The sequence below is a fragment of the Glycine max genome, chromosome 12, assembly GCF_000004515.6.
Source record: "Glycine max cultivar Williams 82 chromosome 12, Glycine_max_v4.0, whole genome shotgun sequence".
Classification (NCBI taxonomy): Eukaryota; Viridiplantae; Streptophyta; class Magnoliopsida; order Fabales; family Fabaceae; genus Glycine; species Glycine max.
The window spans coordinates 37,933,660-37,959,941 of NC_038248.2; the positions used below are offsets into that span (position 1 = coordinate 37,933,660).

General features: G+C 33.1%; 1 protein-coding gene across 1 annotated transcript; it reads left to right on the forward strand.

The window, feature by feature from the left end:
- On the forward strand, positions 1-25,460 carry LOC100819307 (two pore calcium channel protein 1). The gene is made up of 24 exons (XM_006592778.4): positions 1-484; positions 1,422-1,565; positions 1,689-1,796; positions 2,529-2,624; positions 3,614-3,744; positions 5,197-5,257; positions 5,462-5,628; positions 5,739-5,844; positions 6,040-6,117; positions 7,987-8,048; positions 11,082-11,154; positions 11,254-11,319; positions 11,429-11,569; positions 13,000-13,057; positions 14,434-14,541; positions 15,908-15,974; positions 21,009-21,177; positions 21,284-21,348; positions 21,898-21,988; positions 22,762-22,848; positions 23,418-23,495; positions 24,357-24,394; positions 24,753-24,862; positions 24,966-25,460. Exons 1-23 carry the CDS (start codon positions 356-358, stop codon positions 24,847-24,849), a joined length of 2,220 nt encoding a protein of 739 aa, XP_006592841.1. The 5' UTR covers positions 1-355; the 3' UTR covers positions 24,850-24,862; positions 24,966-25,460.
- Positions 25,461-26,282: the final 822 nt, after the last annotated feature.

A 26,282-nucleotide genomic window follows, 5' to 3' on the forward strand; every position in this document is an offset into this window, starting at 1 on the left:
TGAATTGAATGAAGGTGTCAGGCACGGTCTTTGACTTCGTATTGTACAGTATCCAGTGTGGATGCAGGCACGCGATACGTGGAAGAATCGTGGATCTTGAACCGGAATCATAAGTGTGTGGTCCCATCACATCACTTCTCGGTACACTCAAAGAATAGAAGAAGAAGAAATGTCTTCCTTTCACTAATTCACTTTCCATCGGTCGTTTATTTCGTTGGGGCCGTGTGCGAAGAGCGTGATCCCAAAGCATTCTTCAACTGGATGAGATGATAAATAGTAGCAGCATAATTGAGATGACACAGTTGAAATAGTAGTAGTGTTTACATTTCAGCGCGCATCACTTTCTCTCTCCGAAATGAAGCAGTCTCTTCTGCTGAGAGGCGAAAGCAGTGACCAGAGTTACCAGTCGCGGGGAATATTCCGGCGCTCCGATGCTATCGCCTACGGCTCCAACTACGAGAAAGCCGCTGCGTTCATCGATCTGGTTCGTTCACGTTTTTCTCCCGTTCATCTTTTGCCTTTTCCCCAAGCTATTTCAGTGAACTCATAGTACTATGCGTCTTTTGCAATTGCGAGCGTGTTTCGTATCAGGCATTGTGCTGGAATCGATTGTTGAACATAGAGAACTAGATCTTGATGTTAATTGCTTGTTACTGTACTTTATGAATGAAATCTGTGTCCGAATTTCTGTGACGGACTCGTTATTGAAGGCATCTTTAGAAATCGCCAATTAAATCTGTTTTGGCGACAATCTCAGTGTTATTTTTGAAGTTGAATCGCACTTCTCTCCAGTTTTATTATGTCTGCTTCCGCATTTGAAACCTCACTTAGGCGCGTCAACTTGAAGCTACAGTTTGTAGCTTCTGCATCCTTTAACTGCGTTTGACGCAATTTTTTGATAGCATACGCTGAGAATAGAAGAATCACGTTTCGGATGTAGAAGCTATAGTTATAAGCTTCCGAAAGTCACATCCGAAATATGAAACCAAACGCGCTCTGAATCGTGTATGCGTGAAGCAAAACCAAACACGGTTTGTCAGCGTCATTCAAATTTGGAAAGTCTGGAATTATGGGGGAAGTGGTTCTGTATGTTGAAGGTAGTGTCTTCGTTAATATTGCTGTTTCGTAATACAAGAGCTACAAAATTGCGAAGGATCTTTGTTTCCACAGAGATGAATAGAAGTAGGAGATGCCAAAGTGGAGAGGAAGATGAAAATTTTCAAAAGTAGACTAAGTAAAGTTTAAAATAAAAACGTGTTTCTCTGGGTGGGTAATGATGTTTTCTGGTGATATAATTTACTGAAGTATTTAACTTGCATATATTCTACTAGCTTACCCCTTACATTGATATGTATTTATTCATGTACTTTCTTTCGGGTCAGTTAACTGCTTGTTATTCTTGTTGGAAATGCTTTATGCAGGCTGAAGATGGTGTTGGTCTCCCTGAGGAAATTCTCGACTCACCAAACTTCCAAAATTACATAAGATTTTATTTTATATTCACTAAATGCAATCTAATCTGGTCTCTTAGTTATTTTGCTTTGATAGTCCTGAATTTCCTGGAGGTTAGTAGTGACAAGCTCCTTATGAACTTTATTTCCTGTTAATTTTATTTGAGGCTCTCAGGCTAAAGAAAATGAAAATAGAATAGAAAGAAGATATTTCATAATTTACTTTACGTGGTACAGAAGCCTCTATGGTGTAAAAAGCTTACCACAAATTCCTGCAACGATAGAGAGTATTTCTTTTTGGGACAATTGCCATATCTAACTGATGCAGAATGTCTTATTTATGAGGTAAGAGTTCAGTACTTGACACCATTACTTTTTATTGGGTAAATTATTGATGAACCTTTTAGTTGTTGTTGTCACTTTGAAAATGGTGATTACCTTTGGTAATATTTGTCAATCACAAGTTGAAATTAAGTTACTTATTTGGCTACATTTTGCTACATTTTGAAATTAAGTGAAATAGCTAATACTGCATGCCTATGCCATTATCTTATTTACTTAAATGTCTCATTTTGGATATTTTGGTATGTTTAATTGTTAAGCAAGCATTTTGGAGTGATAAAACAAGTGTAGGCTCCAAATTATCCTTCCAGTGTGTACATGATACATACTACATCATTTTGTTACTTTGATGTTTTTCTTTTGTTATTTATGCATATCTGCTGGGACTTTCTTTTTCCTTTGGTGCTTTGGTACTTGGTAGTAGTTATTTCAATGGGATTGTTATTTATGCATATCTGCAAAAAAATTTCACATTTTTTAGCCAATTTGGTTTGATGTGTCATTTTTTCCCTTCCTTTTAAGGAGGGCTTCTTATCCTCTCATCAGGTGTACATTCTATCTTTCCTTTCTAACAAGTTCTTATTCTTTTATTAAGAAAAAATGGGAATGTCTTGTACCATAAGGAATGGTATGGGGATATTGGTGATCTGTGGGGTTGTTGAATTGTCCTTGTATTCATTTCTCAACTATCTGTATAGTTTATTGCCTTACATGAGCTTTTTCTGTGTAATACAGGGAATAACTCTTGTTTTGCTAATCATACATACGTTCTTCCCATTGTCATACGAAGGATCCCGCATATATTGGAAAAATACTATTAATCAATTGAAGGTATGTTGCTTCATGATCCTACTAAAGAATATAATACGGTAGGAGAAAACAAAGCTTTATCAGCTCTATATGTCAATAATGTTACTTTTGGAGACCAACTTTTGAACAAAGGATTTGGCCTTTGGCAGTTAGGGTTGCTCAAGACCTAACCTGTCCCAGGCAAAGGCTATCAGGGCCAGGTTTGGGTTCTGAAAATTAGACTTAACATAGTTTTCTGTCGGGATCAGGTCACACTTTGGGTTGACTTGGCTCGACCAAATGTTACATATTTTTTGAAGAGATAATTTCTTGTGTAAATTAAGGATAAATTATAAAACTTCTTGACTTAAATTAATACATTATGCATAACATGATAGTGTTTTAACATTTGATACAATTATATGTATATAAAATATTTGTTTACACACATATTTTAAAACATCTCTAGTTTTAGTTCCCTTCTAAATTTTTAAGACACTGCAATGCATAATTTTTGAATTTGTACATTCCATATTTTGGGTCTGCCCTATCCTGATCAGATCACTAGTTGTTTTGGGCCAATATTGACCTGGTCCAACCCAGCCCATGACTCTCCTACTAGTTGGTTTTTCGATGTCCAGATTCCAAAGCTCCAAATTATTTCTCAAGATTCTTTTTTTCTCAATTTAAAGGGGTTGGTTATTGGTGTTAAATTTACCATATGCATTCTAGAAGAGTCAAGGTTCCTAATTCTCCTATTAAATTTGGAAGACAAATGGTAGAATCAAACATAAATAAACGAGGTTCTAGTTGAAGGGTTTTTCTATCATCAAGATTCCTGGGTGGAAGTTTCAGAAAGTTTTAAAACCTTTAGTACTGTTGAATTTTTGTATTGGGGGTTGGTTAAGAGTAGATGATATAAGAAGGCCTTTGAAAAAGAGGATATCCCTCACCCAATTTTCTTCATAAAATCTAATCCAAAGCACCCCTATCTGTAGTTTACTAATAAATTAATTTGTTGGTATTTCCAGGTTTTCTCTCTATTAGTGCTAGTTGCTGATGTGATGCTCTATGCCCTTTTCTTGTCTCCACTGGCTTTTGATTTTCTACCTTTTAGAATTGCACCTTATATCAGAGTTGTTCTTTTCGTTCTGAATATTAGGTATTGCCTGCCCTATCTCAACTTTTGTTTTCCTTTGGAGTAAATATACTATTGCAGATTATATCTTTTGGACCTGTGCTTGAATTTTTTAATAATCATTGTTTTAGTGATTCAAATTTAGAAACTCTAGTTATTATATTTGCACAAGACAGGACTGGAAGATAATTGAAGGGATAGAGATAGAATTGAGTAGGATATAACATATCTTTCATGTAGTCTATCTGTTATGTTGATATTTAAATGTGCACTTCCACCTAGTGGGTGTTGACTGGCAACAATGTACTGTTGTTTATGATATTGAACATCCCTTAGCCTATCAAACATTTTGGATTTTGGATATTGAAGAGAGTCTTGGTCAATATACGTAAGAGTTTGCAGGGTAGATATATTACAGAATAAAATTTTCCTCAATGTCTAATTTTATAATTTGTTCTAGTGGGAGAGTCAGTTCAACTTTTTTCTGATATCAATGTTTAAAAAGTTCCTGTTACTGAAAATTTATTTGAGTAAATTACACAAACCTTCCCTGAGGTTTAAAGAAATTACACTCGCCTCCCCTCCTTTTTTAAAACCTACACAAATCTACCTTGAAGTTTAAGGAAATTACACACCTCCCTTCCTTTTTTAAAATCTACACAAATCCCCCTAAATGTAGTCCAAACATTTGATAGTAACATGTCCTTGTCTTCCTCCAAGTATATGACAATTTTGATTAAAAAAAAAACAGGTTGCAAAAAACTCAATCAAGCTGCCATACCAGTAAACACATAAGCCAAATTATCACCGTCATGAGCAACGAAACCATTGAACCAACCCATTCCAGCAAACCCATAAGCCAAATGAACAATTATAGCTTTCTAAAATGAAATGAAATTACCCCAACCAAGCCATCGATGATCGAACGCACAAAATCACTTGAACCAACTCCGTACCAGTAATAATAACATTAAATCTAGATATATTTTAAAAATTGAGGGGAGGCAAGTGTCATTTTCTTAAACCTCAGGGGAGGTTTATGTAATTTACTCAATTTGTTTTCTAAAATGAAGGGACATGTTTTACATGATCAGCAAAAAAAATTGAGCTGTTTTATGAAGGCTTAGTGGGGAGCTGATATCTCTGTTTTATGGGGACCAAGTGATCAAGAGTTCGATCCTTGCCACTTTTTATTATTTAAACTATAATTTAGGATAAATTGTGTTTGTCTTGTGCTTTGTTCACACTTCAGTCCTTAAGGGCTTTCATCATTTTATGTGTGGTGGCAGGTTAAGCTTTAGGTTGATTTGGTTCTCTTTTCAAAACTAATGTTTAATAATTTATGATTTGATGTTACTTGCAATGGTTCACATGTATTACAATGTGAAATTCTTTTACGTTCATTATTCAGGGAAAAGAAAAATTCTGTATAACTTATTTTTGATAGTCAAATTCTGCATTTGAACTTGATGTCAGGGAGCTACGAGAAACCATCATTATCTTGGTTGGGATGCTTGACACATACTTAAATGTCTTGGTTAGTTCACTTTCATGTTGTTTCTCCTTGGCCTTGCTGTTTGTTGTTCCTGTTTGCAACTCTTACTGTCTTACAACAATGTACATGCCATTTTACTTTCAAAATATATTTTCTTTCACCTAAATGCTACATTAAGATTATTTCAATTTGCTATAATCAACACTCTTACCGGACAGTGTGCTGTCAAATTCTCATGCATTGCAGGCTTTGTGGCTTCTGTTTCTTCTTTTTGCTAGCTGGGTGGCGTATGTGTTTTTTGAGGATACAATACAGGGGAAAACAGTATTCACTTCCTATGGTACTACATTGTATCAGCTGTTTCTTTTATTTACCACATCCAATAATCCAGATGTTTGGGTTCCTGCATACAAGTAAGAGTTTGAATTTTATAGTCTGAATCTGCCTGTCTAGATGATTTTTGTTCTTTCAATTTGAGATATCATCAACCATCAATGCTCATAATTTGTTTTTGGCTTTTAAGGTCTTCACGTTGGTATTGCCTGTTTTTCATACTATTTGTGCTGGTGGGGGTTTACTTTGTTACAAACTTAATCCTTGCTGTTGTTTATGACAGTTTCAAGAGTGAGGTAAATTTGTTCATACAATTACTTCTATTTATATAGATCTAATGATGAAGTTACGTAAAATTATTGGACCTGTGTTGATCTTTTTCCTATTTAGCTACCCAACTAGAATATATTAGAAGAATTTTGATGTATATCATGTACTCTAGGATTGATATTCAAACAAACGATAACAATGCTCAAATATTCTTGTTGTAGCTCGTAAAACAAGTTTTTGAGAAGGATTGTTTGAGAAGGAATGTGTTGGACAAAGCTTTTGATCTCTTGGATACGCATGTAAGTGTAATTTTCCATGTTTTAGTTGACTATTCCATTGTCAGACATAGCTACCAGCCTACCACACTGATGTCAAGACAACTATGTTTTATTTTTTCGATGATTTTGATATGTAATTAGTGATAACTATATGAAAATGAAAGTTCTTTATTTTCCCTTCTTTATTCTGGTGGGTTTTGCTTTGATATTCTTTGATATCCAGTAGAAAAATTGTTTTTACTCCCTTTATGTTAAAATACAAGAAATATAATATTTACACACACACGCACATATAAGAAGTTCATGGGAGCATAATTTAAATTTATGAAATTAAGATTGACCTTTATCTTTAATAAGAACAACATAATGTTCCAATCTTTCTGGTGATGAGGACCAAATTGTGTATCAGTAGTAGTATAGGCAATAACTGAGAAATGTCTCCAGGAGGTTACAAAAATTAATGGAGAAAAGTTGGAAATTATGATATCTAATGAGATTGATAGTAATTGAAGACTTAATGAGAACTCTCTGAAAGTTCAGAAAGATTGGAAGTTTCAAAATAGTTCAATGATGTTATTTATTAATTGTAATTTGTAGTAGCCAATAAAAGAGAAGGCTTCAGAAAGCTTCTTTTTCTGTGAAGGCATGTACAGCTTCTAAATCTATATTAGGATATAAGAGCGTTATCAATAAGTCATAAAATCTTTTAAACATTGCCTGAAAGTTAAAATTCTGCCTCCATGTTGACCTTCATAGGATTAATGATTCTTGCGCATGTTAAATTATGTTGGAAGTTCTTATTACTTATTAGCCATCAGGTATGTAAGGTGTTAATTAATTTCTTGGTGGACAAATTCCATATTCCAAATAGAAACTTGAGATGGAAGACGACTTATAAACTGATAACTGTAGATACTTTCAAGTTTCATCTTAAATGACATGAAATTAGAGGCATTTATTTGATTTCTACCCATTTCAACTCTGAATAAATATCATGAGAGATTTTAAAGTGATTTGAAACTTGGGACTCTTTATATTTGTCATTGTTCAGAGGAGTGAATTCTGGTTCAGATTAAAAAATATAAAGAATAAAAGGAGTAAATGGTTTTTTCTTTAGTTGATTGAGAAATTAAACATTGTCTGAAAATATTCTGTTTTTTTTTTTTTTTTTATCTCAGAAGTCAGGATATTTTAACCGATTAGTGATGATTGATGAGTATCTAGTTGGAATTTACTTTTTTCTCTTTCAAAGAACCACTGAAATTATAAATATAAATTGTTGAGAGAAGACTGCGGAAATGTTTTAAGCAAGCAATCACTCTGGTCCCTGAATTTGTAGGGCACTATCACATTAGTTCATGGTAATTGAATCGGGATTCAAATTGTGGATCAGAGGACCTATTTTCCGAATCTTGAATTGAATTGTGAGATTCATGATCGATATTAAAATATAGTATATGCAACTAACAAAGACATAAAAGCACAAATTCATGAAGGAATCAAAACGTAGATTTTTTTCATGTGAAGACTAAAATGAAAAGCAATATCAAGTGTAAGGACCAGTTTTTTAATTTAACCTTATTTAAATGATAATTGTTTAGATGCTAATGTCTATACTATTAAATTACGTGTGCCTGCATGCTTATAGTACTCAATATAGTGTTAAATGGGGTTATGCTATTAGTATAGCATCAGGATAAACATTGCTCTAAATAAAAATTTCATTCTATTGTATGAGGATGAATGTAATTGTTCTTATTCAGGTCTTCTTTGGTTCTGAATTTATGACTGTATCTATTGATTTTTTTTCTTTGATATAGGTTTCTTTTGTGACTGAGCTACTTGTTTCTATTGATTCTAAAGCTGTTTGAGATTGTTTTGTGGTCGCAGAAAGTTAGTAGTCTCAACAAAAATCAATGCATTAGGCTCTTTGAGGAGCTGAACAAGTACAGGTATTACTTTATTCTCCGATGTCCATTATGCTTTCAAATTTATCATATTATTAGTTTGGAGAAGAGAAGGGGGGAGAGGTCGTGGGTTCGAATCCCCCGTTAACAAAAACTAACAATACTAACAACTAACATTTGTCAATAAAAAAATATTATTAGTTTGCCGCTTGCTCATAATGATATTGAAAAAATCAGAAAAAGTTCGATATTTGTGAAAATTTATATGTATTTCTAGATGAGAATGAGGAATCTGTCAGATTTTCATGTCTCACCCTAGTATAGGCTCTCTTCATTTTTTTTTTTCTAAACTTGGAAAGCACATGCATAGAGGGTTTTTGATAGAACTGGACTAGAACCAGAGGAAGAGAATGTGTATTATTATTATGGTGCCTCCAACACCCAAGACAAAATACAGATGAGTTTCGAGGTCTCACCACCCTCCACTTCCTAATCTCCCCTTCCCCCTAATTCCCCTCTAATAGACTATTTATAGTTTTGTTAATCGATTGACAAGTGTACCAATTTTGTGACGTAGTAAAGTACTCGGAAGTCTGAGTGTCGAATCCACAGGGACTTTAGTTGTACTCAGATTGATGCACATTCAATTTAAAAGCAAGAAATAAAAAAATAATAGATAGAAAATAAGATAAAGATTTAGAAGAAAAGACAAATATTTAAAGATAAAAATCGAAGATAGAAAAGATAAAATATTTGAATTAAAAGATGATAAAGATAAAAGAAGAAAGAAGATAAAGAAAGATAAGATAGGAAAAATAAAAGATAAGATGAATAAAAGATAAGATCAATTCTCAGTGATAATGTTGGGACCTAGCCTACCTTATTTGCATAAGATCTATTATTTTTTATTTTTCTCTATAAATTTGGTGAATTTTTTCTACCCAAATCCCTCACGATGAAGAGCCTAATTTATGTATTTTCTCTCCCAAATTCCTTTGTAAAAGATGGAATCATAAACAACATTAAGTATAAAGATGTATGAGGCACAACAAAGTAACTCTATTCCTATAAAATACAATGTTGAGATACCCTTTCTCAATTCTGTTAAGGATTACCGTCTCCCGAGCGACTAACCCCTAAAACTAATTAAGGATTACCGTCTCCCGAGCGACTAACCCCTAAAGATGAATAATACATGAAATTAAAATAAGAAGGGATAATAGGAAAGAAAACACCTCATATACATCTATTGGCTTTTTAGGCCTACCAGGCCCTAACTAAGGGAGGTTTTAGCCTCTCATTATCGTGAGAGACTTTTACACTTTAGGGGGTTGAGGTGGATGGAAGAAAATGATGGGTGAATAAAGAGAAAGGGTTTCCCCTAAGGGATAGACCCAGTATGTGGGTTCTAAGACTCCGTGTGTCCTTCTTCCTTCGCTTGACTCCCTTTTTATAGTTGTTGGAGTGGACTTGGATTTGATGTAAAAAATCTTCCTTATTTATATTTTTTGGATCTTTTTTTCTATTTTAATCCTTCCTTTTCATATCTGCAAGCCATAGATAAGAAAAATATCAATTCATATCATTTAAGCCAAAAATAAGTGCTAAATAAATATTTTTAAAGATATTTTCAATATATTTTTATTATAAAAATAGTTCATATTTAACAGTTATCATGTTTCTTAAATAACTAACAGTTGGTTATCTTAGCTATCTGACTAACTGACAGCTAACATACACCTTTCCCCATCTTTCATTTTTCTAGAATAACATAGTTTTAGTTGATATATGTATGCCTTTGGTATGTAACACTTTAGTTTGCCAAGATGGATAAATTAGGCATCAAGGCTTTGAGGAAAATTAGGAACGTTGAAGATTTCTGTTAGCTTCTCATGCAAATTACTAGGATGACAGCTAGCAGATGGAACCCTTATTTTAAGAAAATCTTACATTGTCTAAGGCTAGAGAAATTCCATGGTTGATTGGGTTACGTTGTAATTGTTGAAGTACAAGTATGAATAAGAAGTCTCACATTAGATAGAGATGGACATGTTGAGCATATAAATGGCAAGAACCTATTTAGGTTGGCTGTAATGTCAAGTTCACTTAAGTGGTTTGCTCATTACCGATTGATGAAAATCTCCCTGGTGTTTTATCCCCATTATATTCCATATCAAGTGGTATCAAATTCGATGGTGTGACTCAATGATCGACTCAGACAAGTATTGGGGCATAACGAAAATAGTGGATTCATGTATGGGGTTTCCATTTATCAAAAGTCTTCTTGGTGATGTAGAGATCAAACAGCGTTTCTCATTAATGAGTTAAGGACAATGGTAAGCTCTAATGCCACCATTGAATACTCAAGGACGGAAAGGCTTTTGCTTGGTGGAAAGCATACCATGTGAAAGAGATTCTTTCTTGAGAGGGAGTTTGTTGGAGTGCAAGTGTGAGTAAAACATCTCACATTGGATAGAGATGGACATGTTGAGCAACAAATAAATGGCAAGGACCCATATACCTAATGTCTTAAGGTTTTGAGTTGGATGTGGTGCCAAGTTAACTTGTGTGGATTGCTTGTGGCCGATTGATGAAGATTTTCGCTGTGTTTTACCCCCTCGTATTCCCTAATAGTAATATTTCTTTCCCTTTTCCCATTATTCCCTCTCTTGAGTCAAACATGTGCATACAACACTTCATATCAATCACAAAAATATTTTGGAAAACAGCAATTTTTTTAATGATTAAAAGAAGAAGATGCTCTACCTAAATGGTGTATTGCTTGATTTGTTTCCATTTCAACTTCACTGTATCGCTGATGAAATTTAAAGAGTTACTCAGTAAACCACTTGTTTGCCTTTCTGTATATTTGTTAATAGTGTTGCTTATAGCTTGTCATAGTGGCTTCTGTTTTGGTTAAATGGTAATGAATTTTGTTTTTTTGGTATACTGGTACTACATATTTTGTGACACTAGAAGTGTCAGTTAATCTTTCACTTGTGGTTCTCAACTTGTAGCTTTCCATAATCTTCCTCCCACTTTACGAAGGTTCAAGCATAAATTTTGTGTTTTCTTTAGGACTTTGCCAAAAATCTCCAGGGAAGACTTTGAATTGATATTTGATGAGCTGGATGATAGTCATGATATAAAGGTAATATTTGTTCTTTTGTGTTTTGGTTATCTTTTATGCACATACTGATGTTTATGAGTGTAGAGGCATGTTTTAATGTAAACATATTTTTACTTTCAGATCAACAAGGATGAATTTGCGGATATTTGCAATGCCATTGCTTTAAAATTTCAGAAGGAAGATGTTGTAAGTTCAAAGACTCTAAGTTTAAAATATTTGTAAGTTCATCTAAGTGTACTGTAACTAGGAAGGTGATGATTTGTAGCTTCTGTAATACTTTCCAATTTGGTTGCAGATGTCTTACTTTGAGTATTTATCATTCTACCATTCACCCAGCTCAAAGAGATTAAAAGAATTCGTGAGGAGTCCTATGTTTGGATACCTAGTGTCCTTTGTTCTCGTACTAAATCTGGTGGCTGTTATTATTGAGACAACGGTATGGCATGCTTTCCCTGCTAAGCAATTTATTAATTCATGTTAACCGCAGCCTGTTGTTTGGTTTGATGTGACTATATGCTAAATATACTTGCATTTTTCAATAATGTGGTATGTAGGTGCTATTTTTCTTAAAAATCAGTAAGAATGGTGTTTAATGAATTATTATGTACTGCAGCATTAAATATAGCCAGTTCAAATGGCTGGTTGTTCTTCTGACAGCCTGATATCAATCCTAACTTTTCCAGCTTTAGTGGTCATGTGAATATTGTGAACTTCGCTATTCTCTACTTACATAACATATTTTGCATTTTTATTTGAAAATATCATTGTAGAGAATATTTCGTCTTTTGAGCACTCGTTTTTTTTAACGGCAAATGTGAATTGTTAATTTGTTAGTTTTTTGTTAGCGAGAGGAATCGAACCCACGACCTTTCCCTCCTTGCCTTCTTTCTTAACCATCCAACAAACTTTATATCTCCTTCTATTGAGCACTCATATCAACTAGTTCAGATAAAATATTTATTTATATGTGGTCTGGCCATAACTCACAAAAAGTACTACATTAATGTGGATTGTGGGTTTTGGAGTTTGAAATGTTGGTTCCAAAAATTCAGGCCAACCACATTTCAAATAATAGGCTCAATTCACCTTCAGAGTAGTTATAGATATAAAGAGAGAAGAGAATAAAGACCAAACACTCTGAAATTGGTAATTATTGGATGTGATATGATGTGGTACATGTGTAACAAAATGTAAACATGTAAAGTACTAATCCTTATCTAATAAATAAGTCTCCACCTTTTTTATGAAAGTAATATGTGTGAAGTGAGTTGATCCTATCCTGTCCTATATATTTATATAGATAGATAATCCTCCTCACACAAATATTAGCGTCCATGAACAAAAATGTTGAATAAGAAGCTTATTCTGGAAAAAAGAAGTAATTCATTAAAGAGAGGAAATATTAGTCTCAGAAAACATTTTCGTGTGTAGCACTAATGCATCTGTAATTTTACCATAAATTTTTGGCAGCTTTTTATCATTTGCTTCTTTTCTGATTACGACACCATTTAACTGTGATATTCAGGTAGATTATGTTTGATAAATTTAGTGGTAGCTAATATGGACTCTGGAAACTAAAGAACTGATGGTACGAATGAAATTAGCAAATGTTGTCTAAGTATATTTATCAAAGATAATGAAACTCTTAATAGGTATAAAGAAATGCACCTTGGTCTTGTGATTTTGAAGCATGATATTATATTCTATAGCAGATTTTCTTTTGTGGTGTGTGTGTCCGCACATGCACAAGTGTGTAAAGGCCTCATCTTGTTTTTTCCTAGCTTATGTATGTTTTTACTGATTCAAACTTTTGAAGGCATATGTGTATGTACAAGTTGATAATTTTGTATTAATTTATAATTCCAGCTTGATATAGAAAACAATTCTGCTCAAAAGGTGTGGCAAATGGTTGAGTTCGTTTTCGGTAAGGACATCCAAACACTGTATTTTCTTGTTATATCTTAATGTTACAGTGTGAATTTATTTTTGTACTGTACAAAATGTCGCTGATTCTTTAAGCAAAAAATCTTTTTAGATAGCTTGAATTGAGCAGTTAAGCTCTCCTGACAAAGGTTCTGTTACACTATATTCATATGCAGGAACAATTTTAAATATAATTAATTAATTGTATCATTTTACATATTTAAGTATGAGCTTTATATTGGGGGCAAGAAATATTTAAGAGACGGGATCTTCAGTATAGTGTGGTTTTTTCAAAGTTACAGAGTTAATAAAAGACTAGAGGAAATAAAGAATTCCAATTTTTGTTGATTGATAACAATGAACTAATTTTTATTGGTTTGACATACCAAATAATTATGATTTCTGATATAGAATGATGCCTTTTAATATTGTTATTTATTTAAAAGTAAAATATGTGAGACAAGCTGAGAAAAAAAGTTAGGATTAGAAGTGGGTATATCTGCCGTGCTGATGGAAAAATGACGACTGGTATGTAGAAATAACTGTAAAAGAAAGTGATATGAAGGGTTGAGAACTGAGACTATTTTAAATCCTAGTTAATTAATTCCCTAGGTAGTTGGAGGTGAAACATCCTTTCATGGAAGAAAGGAGCATTCCGAGGTCAAATTACTTGAAAACTAGATAGAGCAAATCTCTCTAACCAATTTAAAATAATTTCTCAAATTAATCTTTTAAATCACAATAATATTAAGTTATAATCTACAGAGATTAAACAACAAAATATAAAATATGAAGAAGTTAACCATGAGTTAATCATCTTTTCGTCTCTCTCTTAAAAGAAAAAAAGACCGTGGAGGATCCTAGATTACTGTATCTTTTTTGTCAAGTTAGGTAATACAATTTGTTAATAGTTGTTTTCTATTACATATTAAATTGTAAAAATACTTGTTTCTTTTGGGTTCTTACTAAACTAAAAATTATTTCTTATGACAACATATATTTAACAAAAAAAAGAATTGGCTAAACTAAGTGAATCTCTGTCAGATACTTTCAACGAGAATGCATCTCATAAGGATTAGCTTCTGTCAATATTCTTTTCTTTTCATTTATACCTGATATTTGTTTTTGTGATTTCATGAACAAAATAATTGTAGCTCAGGATTTTAGTCTGCATCTTGATTTTTGCAATTTATCACCACTATCTTACTGCATGTGAAATAAGATCAATCATGAGAGTATGTTATCTCTTCTATAAGACTCCACAATATACTGAGTACTTCGGTGATTCTCTATTTTGCTTTGGTGCATTTTATTTTATTGTAATGTACAGAATGCTACTCTTACTCTCTTAGTTGATCATTCCTTGTTGTTTTTCAGGGTGGGTATATGTAATAGAAATGGTTTTAAAGATTTATGCATATGGATTTGAGAACTATTGGCGGGATGGTCAAAACCGCTTTGATTTTATTGTCACGGTGACAATTGGTAAGTAATTTATGCCGCTTGTTATTTTCTGTTCTTTAAACAACATATGATTGAATGCATGCAATTTCTTCTTTTGCCTTTCCCATGAAAAAGGTATATTTGCAGTTTGAATACAACATTAAATCCGGTCCAATCCGATTAAAAGCAGTTTGGATTAGATTGGATGATTTGGTTTCTTAATTTTATTTATTTATTTATTTATTTTCATTTTGTTAATGTTGTTTTAAATACTACGTTAATATATCTACACTTTCTAAATAGCACAATTTACCTGTATTTTTTTCCTTTAGTCTAATTATTTTGCATAGTTTTCTCAAAGAACTAGCTACTTTTTTTACTAGTTTGTTTTCTATTCAACTAAGGTACATGAAAGTAACTCGAGTTTTCTTATTGTGGGTAATGGTGAGATATTGGTCTTTTAGCGCTTAAACAACTTGAAGGTTTCAAACATTCTTAGCATTATTGCAATGATATTGATTCTTATGTAGTCATTTTCATTAACTACAAGGGATGGTTACTTTGTTTTTTGTGAGAGTAAGAAAGAAAAGTACAATAATATTATAAGGGATGCGGTTTGATTTGGTTTGGTTTTAAAAATAGGATTCAAACACTGATCTAAACTAAATAAAAACAAGCAGGTTTTTCAATTTTTAGATTTTTTCAGTTAATGGTTTAATCATTTTTTAGTGTTATAAGATTGGTTTGGCATTTTGGAATGATTTGGGTTGGACTTGAGAACCCCTATCAGTTGGGGTGAATTAAATATAGTACTTTGGGTGCTATATGTGACAGAAAGGTATTGTTCAAGCTTATGGGAAAATTTAATTACTCAATTACAAGACCTTTGACATTGTATGATAATGAATGTTGGGCGGTAAAAAGTCAACAGGAGAATAAACATAATGTACCAAAAATGAGAATGTTACATTGGTTTAATAGACATACTAAACAAAAAAAATATTAGGAATGAATGCATTAGAGAGTAAGTTGGGGTAGCACCTAATATAGAAAAGGTTGTAGAACTTGCCTTAGATGGTTTGAGCATGTGTGGATAAGACCAATAGAAGCCATAGTTAAGAGAGTGGAAAAAAATAGGGCAAAACCACTAAAAAGGAATTTGAGGTCAATAGATTTTTTATAGATGTGATTTACTATAGAATATTATGTCACTTCATCCATGTAGTTGACCCCACCTAATGGGAAAAGGTTTCATTGTTGCTGTTGTATAATCTATGTGTCTAGAATCTGCTATTCTAGTTAATAATATGTTGCATTCAATTTAGGCCCATGAATTGTATTTTATATGGAAACTCCAATTTTTAAGGCCATGCTATGCTGCACTGATTGATAATTCTAAATTTTGCAGCCATTGGAGAAACTGTAACTTTTGCTGTACCTGATGATGATCTTCCTTTCATCTCAAATGGAGAATGGTATGAAATTTTACTATGAATGTTCATATGTTTCATATTTCTGTTTTCATAATTCCAAATTACTGCATGAAACATAATGCTTAATGTTACACATTTTGGGATTTATTTTACCAAACACTCCTTCAGTCACTTTAGTGGTCTATTTCCATTTCAGATGTGATATTCAATTATTATTAATGAGTTTGTTGAAGATCTCACATCGACTAGTGATATGGCCAAATTAAAGTATGTAAGGGGGAGACAACCCTCACCTTACAAACTGGTTTTGTAGGTTGGGTTAGGTTCAAACCCATATTCTAATTGACTAATGTTGGAGACATATTATCGATGAATTAGTGCATTTACTAAAATTGAAGCTTTAAACAATTTCTATTAATAGTTTAATACCGTATAAAACATATAAAGCTGAATCTTGGACTCATCTTTTATCCACTTGTCAAATAGAGTGAATTTTAAATGGTATGGCAATATATGTTAGAGCATTTAATCTTGGAGGTTTTTTTTTAAAAAGCTTTCATATCTTGATTTTTTTTATCATGATTGTGTAGCATTGAGCTGTTATAATTCTATGGTTTTGCCCTTAATTATACATATTTGATTTGTAACTGTATTTCCTCTATTTGGATAGATAGTTAGGATATATAGGTTTATTCCCATAGTTTGGCTCTATTCTGGGAAACTAATTATGAACCTTAGTTTATAAAATGTATATACTTATTATACAAAGAACTATTCAAAAATAAGATTTTTGAATATTCCAACTTGCTATAGATGGACCAATTTAGGAGTCTCTTTCTCTTCTGCATCTGCCTTAATTTCTTAGTAATCCTTGATGCCCAGCCTCTATTGTGAGCCAGAACAGCCTTCATTGCAGGTCCCATTTCTTCCTTTGACTCACCATCATTGTGCACCCCTACTCCATAAAAATCTCACCTTAGTCAAGCCACCAGCCACCAATTATTAAATAGGTGGCAGTTAGAACTGCTTCATCCTATTAAGAATTAGGAACCAACATTTGGAATAATAATGCCCCGGAATTATGGTGTTTTTTTGGGTTCAGTTCAGTTTGGTTATCTGTTTCACACTCATATGATTCGGTTTTTTCAAAGAATCAAACCAAATTGTTCCGACAATGCCAGGGATTACTTTAACCTTGTGCTCAACTCTTTTTGTCAAAAGGAAGGGATAATCCATGAGTCTTCATGTGTTAACACACCCCAACAGAATGGGATTGCAGAAAGGAAAAATGGGCACTTATTAAACCAAACCAAAGTCTTGCTTTTTCAAAATCATGTCCTTAAAAAATTTTGGGAGGAAGCCCTCCTTACTGCCACCTACCTAATCAATAGGTTACCCTAAAAAATCATAGAATCAAAAAGTCTCATGCAAGTCTTATCCTCATTCTACCCACACTTGGACCCTACAAATACACTCCAACCTAGAATATTTGGGTGTGTATCCTTTGTACATGTTCATAGTAATGAAAGGGGAAAACTGGATCCTAGGGCTATCAAGTGTGTATTCTTGGGATACTCAACCACACAAAAGGGATACAAATGCTTTCACCCTCCATCAAGAAGATTCTATGTGTCAAGGGACGTCACCTTCAACGAACAAGAAAGCTACTTCAAGCAACCTCATCTTCAGGGGGAGAATGTAATAGAGGAAGTGAGCCTCTAATGCTTTCGAATATGACATTTGGACCTGAAATTGGGACAACTAGCGCTGTTGTACCTGAAATTGAAAGAAGTCCAGATTCGGCAGAACAAATCCCCTGATTCAACAACAGGACCTGCACCTCAACCTGAGACTAATGGTGGGAAATTTTGGAAAAATATGGTATATTCAAGGAGAGAAAAGACCGACCATTCAAGATTCTATCCATGTCCAAGAATCTAATCCACCATCATTACATGAGGTAACATCTTCTAATCCTAAAAATAATTCTAATGAGTTTGTTGCTAAAATTTCAGAAGTATAGGTGAACCAAAACCTTGACCTTCCCATTGTCCTTAGAAAAGGAACTAGAACATGCACCCAACAACCAATTTACTCTCTATCAAGTTTCCTATCCTTTAAAAAATTATCTCCTACCCATAAAACCTTTCTCACAAACCTAAACACTACACCCACACCTTCCTCTGTATCTGAAGCATTATCTGACAGGAAATGGAAACAAGCCATGGATGTGGAAATGGAGGCGTTAAACAAGAACAAGACCTGGGAACTTGCCACTTTGCCAAATGGAAAAAAACCAGTTGGGTGCAAATGGGTATACACCATAAAGTATCGAGCTGATGGGACCATTGAACATTACAAGGCAAGGTTAGTGGCCAAAGGATTCACTCAGACATATGGAGTGGATTACTTGGAAACATTTGTCCCAGTTGCTAAGATGAACACAGTCAGAGTAATATTGTCATTAGCAACAAACCATGATTGGGACCTACAGCAGTTTGATGTGAAGAATGCATTCCTACATGGAGATCTTGAAGAAGAAATATACATGGAGTTACCCCCTGATTATGATGGACAAGTTGCTACTGGAACTATTTGCAAGCTAAAAAAGGCTCTATATGGGCTAAAACAATCCCCGAAAGCATTGTTTGGAAGATTCACCAAAGTTATGACAAGTTTGGGCTATAAAAAGAACCAAGGTGATCACACTTTATTTATCAAACATTCAGTTTCAGGGGAAGTAACAGTATTATTGGTGTATGTAGATGATATTATAGTAACTGGGGATGACAAAAGGGAGCAGCAAGAGTTAAGTCATTGTCTTGCCACAGAATTTGAGATTAAGACATTAGGGAAACTTAAATATTTTTTGGGAATTGAAGTGGTCCATTCTAAGAAAGGAATCTTCATATCTCAACAAAAATACATCACTGACTTGCTTAAAGAAATAGGTAAAACAGCTTGTAGACCAGCAAGTACTCCAATTGATCCAAACATAAAGTTAGGAAGTGCAGAGGAGGATATTGTCGTGGACAAGGAAATGTATCAAATACTTGTGGGAAGACTTATTTACTTATCCCATTCTAGGCCAGACATTGCTTTTGCTGTAAGCTTAGTCAGCCAATTTATGCACCAACCAAAGGAAGCACATTTACAAGTTGCCCTTAGAATTGTTCAATATTTAAAAAGGACTCCAGGAAAAGGGATTTTGTTCAAACGAAACAAGGGTGTAAATCTTGAAGCATATACGGATGCAGATTATGCTGGGTCAGTTGTGGATAGGAGATCAACTATTGGATACTGTACCTTTCTTGGTGGAAACTTGGTGACTTGGAAGAGCAAAAAACAAAGTGTAGTAGCTAGATTAAGTGCTGAAGCAGAATTTCGAGCAATGGCCCAAGGAATATGTGAACTTCTATGGCTGAAGATTATATTGAAAGACTTAAAGATAAGGTGGGATGAACCTATGAGGTTATATTGTGACAATAAATCTGCAATTAGTATAGCCCACAATCCAGTGCAACATGATAAAACCAAACATATTGAGGTGGATAGACATTTTATCAAAGAAAAGCTAGACAATGGTTTGTTTGCACTCCATATGTGTCCACTCATAATCAACTTGCAGATATACTCACCAAGGGGCTGAACTATATCAATTTTGAAAGAATTATATCCAAGCTGGGAATGGAGAACATTTATTCACCAGCTTGAGGAGGAGTGTCAAAATCGTGTTACTTAATGTGTATTTTAGGAAAGTTTATATTTTATCCCTGATTGTATTTTTATTCTTTATCACAACTGTATATTGCTATTAATACTTGGATTATGTATCTAGAATAAATCCCATAATTATAGGGATTTGTCTCCCTAGAATTAGTTGTCCATATTTCCTAAAATAGCCAGCAGACTCATGTACATATATGTCCAATGACCTCATAATTCTATATGAGAAAATAAAATATTATTCCTTCTAAATTTGAGAATTAATGTGTGTCCGGGGGTGTTGGCTTGAGTGTTTGAACTATGTAAAGGTGTCGGCTTAAGTGTCCAAGCTAACAAAATATAATTTTTTAGTTGGACACTTGATTAAAAGGGTTAGACATGTGTCGGGCAAGTGTCAATGTCGATGTTGGAAATGTCTTTGACACAATGACGCTTCAAACCAGAGAAGTGTTTGTGCTTCGTAGGTTCTAAGTGTCCAGTCCTCACACGTGGGGTGTTTTTAGTATTCCACATCTTCTGGGTATCAGGACAAAGTATCCCTTATATATGTTGAGCAATCACTCCTTTTTGAGCTAACTTTTGGGTTTGAGTTAAGCCTAATCCATTCTCAATTCTAATTATACAGTATTTATGTTGCTTTCATTATCATAGTCATGAATTAAATATAATCTTCCATGGCATCATTATTATCTTATGCAAAAGAGGCATTGTTTTCAGGTTCTCATTATCGATCCAACTCTAATACTAATTTCTCATTGTGGATTATCATTATTATTATTTGTGCTTTCCTAAAAGGACAAAAGGTTGCTTATGGTTTGTCTAAATGTAGTAGATGCTAGAGAAATAATAATGAGAAAATTTATTATTTCATGCCATACACGCACAACTCTCTAACACACTCCTTCAAACATGTTTTTTCTCATTGGTTGAAATTTATTAAAAATGAGATAATTTGGTGGGTCCCACATTATATTTAATGACTCTCTATTGATTTTTGTAGTTTTCAATAAATTTTAATCAATTAGAGAGAGAGAGTATTTGAAGGAGTGTGCTAAAGAGTGTGTTTCTAGCACTCTTCATAGATGCTAACGTTAACCTATGTATTTTGGTGTGTCATATCAAGTCTCATTTTCTTCAAAAAAATGATGTAGCAATTCTTAAAATTAGAATTTTTTTTATAAAAATTTTGATATAGGACTCATTTTCTTTACTAGCATGTCTGAAAGATAGTATATTCATTTGAGGATGGGATGTGTGCCGATAATGTTTGTGCTGATAGTGTTTGTCCATTGATTTTGTAGCATTTATTTGAAGATGCTATTACACATTGCTTTCCCTGTCCCCTTACAGGATTCGTTACCTTCTTCTTGCAAGAATGTTGAGATTAATAAGGATCCTAATGTATGTCAAGCGATACCGAGCCTTTGTGGCAACTTTATTGACTCTCATACCAAGTTTGATGCCATACCTAGGGATCATATTTTGTACCTTGTGTATTTATTGTTCAATTGGAGTACAGGTGAGTGAAATGCTAGTAGTGGTTGGTTGATCATTTTCCTTTTCTATGCCAATAATCCAATTCTTTTTTCTAATAATATTTCTTCTCTTCTACTTTGTTTCTGCAGATTTTTGGTGGAATCGTTAATGCTGGAAACCCCGAATTGGAATTAACAGCTCTTGCTGAAAATGAGTATCCTTTGATAATCTATAATATTGTCTCCTTTAAGCCTGTCGTGGTTGGTTTGATCCAGAAATAATTACTACCTCCGGTCTCTATTATAAGCAACAAAAAAACACTTATTTTTTGGTCTCAAATATAAGTAAAAGTTAACTTTGTCTTATTTAATGGGACTATCTTCAAAATGTCCTTCATTTAATAGGGCCAAAGACTTTTTTATGTTTGATATCAAGTTCCAATGAAGGGTAGTTTAGGAAAAAAAATTTACTTTAGTTTTGGGATTAACACAATTTAATGAAATTAACTAATTTCTTAATAAGTGTGAAATCATTTTTTTTTTTTTTTGCTTATAATAGAAACCGGAGGGAGTATGTATCTTCCTTCACACCCACACAAATTTCAAACTTATATATTTTCATTATGTTCACTAAACATGGCATTTTTTCTCGGGGGTGAAGGTGGGGTTTGGTCAACATCTAGGTGTGAATTTAATTCTGGAATATATGTTGTTTCTGAAATGGAATTATTTGTTCTTGGAGTATCATTCTTGACAGAAAATAGCTATTTGGTTTTCAATTTCAATGATTACCCGAATGGAATTGTGACACTTTTCAATTTTCTTGTCACGGCAACCTGGGACGAAGTAATGACAGTATGTGTTCTGTCACCTATCCTTTTTGACTTACAATGTGATCTTTTGGTTCTTGATAAGGGAATGAATCTAATAGTTGTTGCACTAGCTGCCATTGTTATGTGATATATATTCCTATGTTTGTATAACAATTTGTCTCGGTTCTGGTCCCATTAGTATTTATTGAAAATACAAGAGCAACAAATCCTTATCTCACTAGGTGAAATTGGCTACATGGATCACAAGATGTCATTTGGCTTTGTTAAAGACCAAAGTTTCAACAATGTTATTTACCATGAGACCTCCTTTGACCTCTTCCTTCAATGTTCTTCTTGGCCTCTCTCCCTTCTTCATGGGACTAAAAATCATATGTCAAATATTTGAATTTAATAAGTTTAATACACCAGTAGGTCCCTGAATTTTTGGGAATTTTTAATTAGGTCCCTAAACTAAAAAAATGTAATTAAGTCCTTGATCTTGTAATTTTTTTGTAATTGAGTCCCTGGAGTTTGTTTATGGCAGCTTGAAACTATAAGAAAAATAACAATTTTGTGCACTTTGTGCATTGTTCATTCAATGCTGGGTTGTTTGTAAAGCACTATTCTTGAAATTAACAATAATCTAAAATATGTATAAATTACTTGCTGCATGTGAGTAATGTCATATTATAGGATATTTATTCACTTCCGTTAGTTGTTGCAATCAATTGTTATTTGAAATCTTCGTCTATGATATTGTCAAATTATGACTTCAATATGCACTTACCACATAGATTCTGTGGTTTTCTGTTTCAGAGCTACAAGGAATTAACTGGGACTTCTTGGACCTATTTGTACTTCATTAGCTTCTACTTAATTACTGTTTTGCTGCTTTTAAACTTGGTATGGTTTACTCTGTCCTTATTTAATACATTATAATTCCATTGTCAATTTTATGGAATACTAATTATATCTCAGTAATGAAAACATTGTGAAGTTGCAGTGTTTCTCATATGGACATGCATAATTCTAATTCTTTGCAATTAAATACAACTTATAAAATTTGTTTAATAGAAAACAGTAATAAGAAATCGTTTTTGTTGGGATCAGACTTGTAATAACTTATAAAGGCTTAAGACAATTCTTACCTCATGAGCTAGTTTTTAGGATTGAGTTAGGCTCAACCCAACTTATGATGGCATATCATGGATCTGATATTGGCCGACCTCAACAATCCAAAAATCTACATGACTCCACGACTCTTACAATATCAACTTAGGCAATCCTCACTTCATGAGTCATGAGCTAACTGATGGAGTTGAGTTAGGCCTAACCCAAACTCAAAAATGTTAATCTTTTTATGAAGGGAATGAAATTGCTTGGATTTTAATACCACTTCCTAAATTGTACTATCATAACATATTGTTTATGCTTATTAAGTTAGAAACGATTCTGTATTTCCTGCATTTCAGATTATTGCTTTTGTCTTGGAGGCATTCTTTGCCGAAATGGAACTTGAGTCATCAGAAACTTGTGAAGGAAATGACAAGGTTTGTATTTAATGATGAACTCTTACTAATAAGGAATTATAAATTGCGGAGTCTTTCAAACAGCCATGTTTAAGCATTAACTAATAAATGATATGCCGTTCAGTTAGAAAATAAATTTTAAACGGTTGCACCTAATTGTAGAGTGATACATATCAAATGCAATGATTGGGAACAAATGCTGTAACTTTTATAATTCTTACCATGTTTTTAAATCAGTGGCTACTTCTTAATACTCCTGGAAAATGGCAAACATATTTGTCATTGTTAGTTGTGACCGCAAAAAAAAATCAGTACTTATGAGTAATGGCACTCACACATGATCACTGACTCCTCTGTCAGCCACATGAAAACAAACTGAGCTTCACTGCAACTTGTTCTGAATTGCTGTAATTATCATCATGCCTTACCATATGCAACAATCATTATCCTAATATTATCGATGGATGTGTGTGAAAGATGTTTTATTTATTTTCATGAATAATGGGTATCAATGAAACTTGAATTTTAACCCAGAATATTTTTACCCTTACTTGGATACTGCTTATTTCTTGATTCTAAAGCAAATATTTTTAGGATTATATCTTATAGTAGGGAAAGTGTGTTGTTAACTTGTTATTTGCTGTTTGTGGGCAGAGAACACTATTTTAGGAGACTTTTGTCTTTAGGAACAGCAAGTATATTGTTATATGTGATTTCTATGTTTAGTATTATATTTTATTGGTTCATTAATTGGTGTTTTATCAGTTTCCGATTGTTCTTAACGCCATTAGTACATACACGTTCAGATTGTTTGTTAACTTTACATAAATAGCTTTGACAAGATGTTCTAAATCTCACTCTATATTTGCCATCTCTGTACAGGAAGTTGAAGGAGATAAATATCGAAAGCGGTCTATTGGGTATGTATAGCCGTTGATATTTAAGCTGCTTCTTTTATACAGATCAAAGACCAACTCATCCTAAAAGCTTTTAGTTGTTAGGTGAAAGCACACGAATAGTTTAGTTATATATCCCTAACAGGCTGCCTGAAACAAAAGCCCTTTGGCTTGAAGTGTATTCTTCAACGCACAGGCTCATTATACCTTATGCCTTAATTTAATTTTGAGGAATGAAATGATAATGAATTAATGATTGTCTGCCTATCCACTTAATCATGATCTAATACATTGAGAAAGGCCAATTGAACCTAGAAGCTAATGTTAGTTGAAGTCAGATTGATGGTGGTCTTATACTCTTAACAATATTGGTTTACTGCAGCACAAAAACACGAAGCCAGAGGGTTGATGCTCTTCTTCATCATATGTTGAGTGCTGAATTGTGTCAAAATGAGTCTTCCAGTACACAAACTTCATAAAATCATTTCGCAGGTAAAACAGTTAAACTTCACAATGTGAATCTGTAATATTTGTTGTTTTATTTTATTTATTTTTAGTACTAAAAAGTCACTGATGTAATCTTTGTTGTTAACAGAATGCACGAAGGATTCCACCTCATTCTGATCTTTCATGTGTTTTATTTTATATCTCGTGTTGGTATACCGTACGATAGACCAGAAAGCACGGAACGACATGGGAAGAAATGCAAACATATAGTAATTTGCATTTCCCTTATTTGTGGAAAAAGCACGTCATCAATTCTGTGCTGAATGGAATTATTAAATCATAGTGGCAGGATGCTATATTCCACGGGGCTACTAGATATCTGCCTATTTTTTTTATACATTTAGTTTTTTTTTTGGGTGCATTGATATCTGTCTTGTTAGTCTGTGTTGTAATGGCAACTTTTTTTTTTAATCTGCCAGGGTTTGATTTTTTTATTTATATACTATCAATACAGTTTGGTAGCAGCGCAAATTGTTTGTAATTTATCTTTAGTTCTATTAGTGTAGCTGTTTGGTACAACCGTTTAAGGACATGTGATATGTGCTTGGATTTGACTTTATGCAATTGAGGACATGTAGTAACATATATAGTGAGAAAGTAAATGCTTTAATTAAATTAACTACAGATATATATCTTTACTTTTTCACTTTATGCGTTTTGGAGTAGTTGAACCCTATGTCCGCAACAAAATAGCAGCATAGGATTTGAGCCTTAACATGGTTGTGTACATCTATGCCTTGGGAATCAGAATTCCTACACGTTACGAGTTTGGCGATTTGGAATGGGAATGGAGCTACATGCCAAACCTCATCTCAAGTTTCATGAAACTCAAATGTATTTGTAATATATTAAAACGGAATAATTATAATTTTTCTATAACATCTTTGAGTTAATTTTTCTTATGGTAAGTATTAAATACGTTTTATATTTTTAAGACATTAATGCATATTTTTCATTTGATTTTTTATAAAATAATATGAAGATTTATAAGATTTGTTAGAAAATATAATAATAGTGAGAAGGGCTAGTATAATGCTTGAAAATAGGAAGAGATTATTATATGAATTGAAATTACAATGAAAATTTCATGCTAAAATGGTAAGAATAAAATATTAAACTAAAATAAGAGAAAGACTACATTAAAAGAGTCTAGAGTCTTGAATCTCACTCAAAGGCTTATCTGTGGAGTTTTAAGATATTTTTAAGATTTGATAATGTAAAAAATAAATAAACAGAAAATAGCATATACATAATGCAGTATACACTGGGTGGGTGTTACATAATACCCACTGATAGATAAGTTAAACTATTATTATTATTATTATTATTATTATTATTATTATTATTATTATTATTATTAAATGTAGGTTGAGTTTGGTTAGACTAATTGTCAGTCTATATCTGC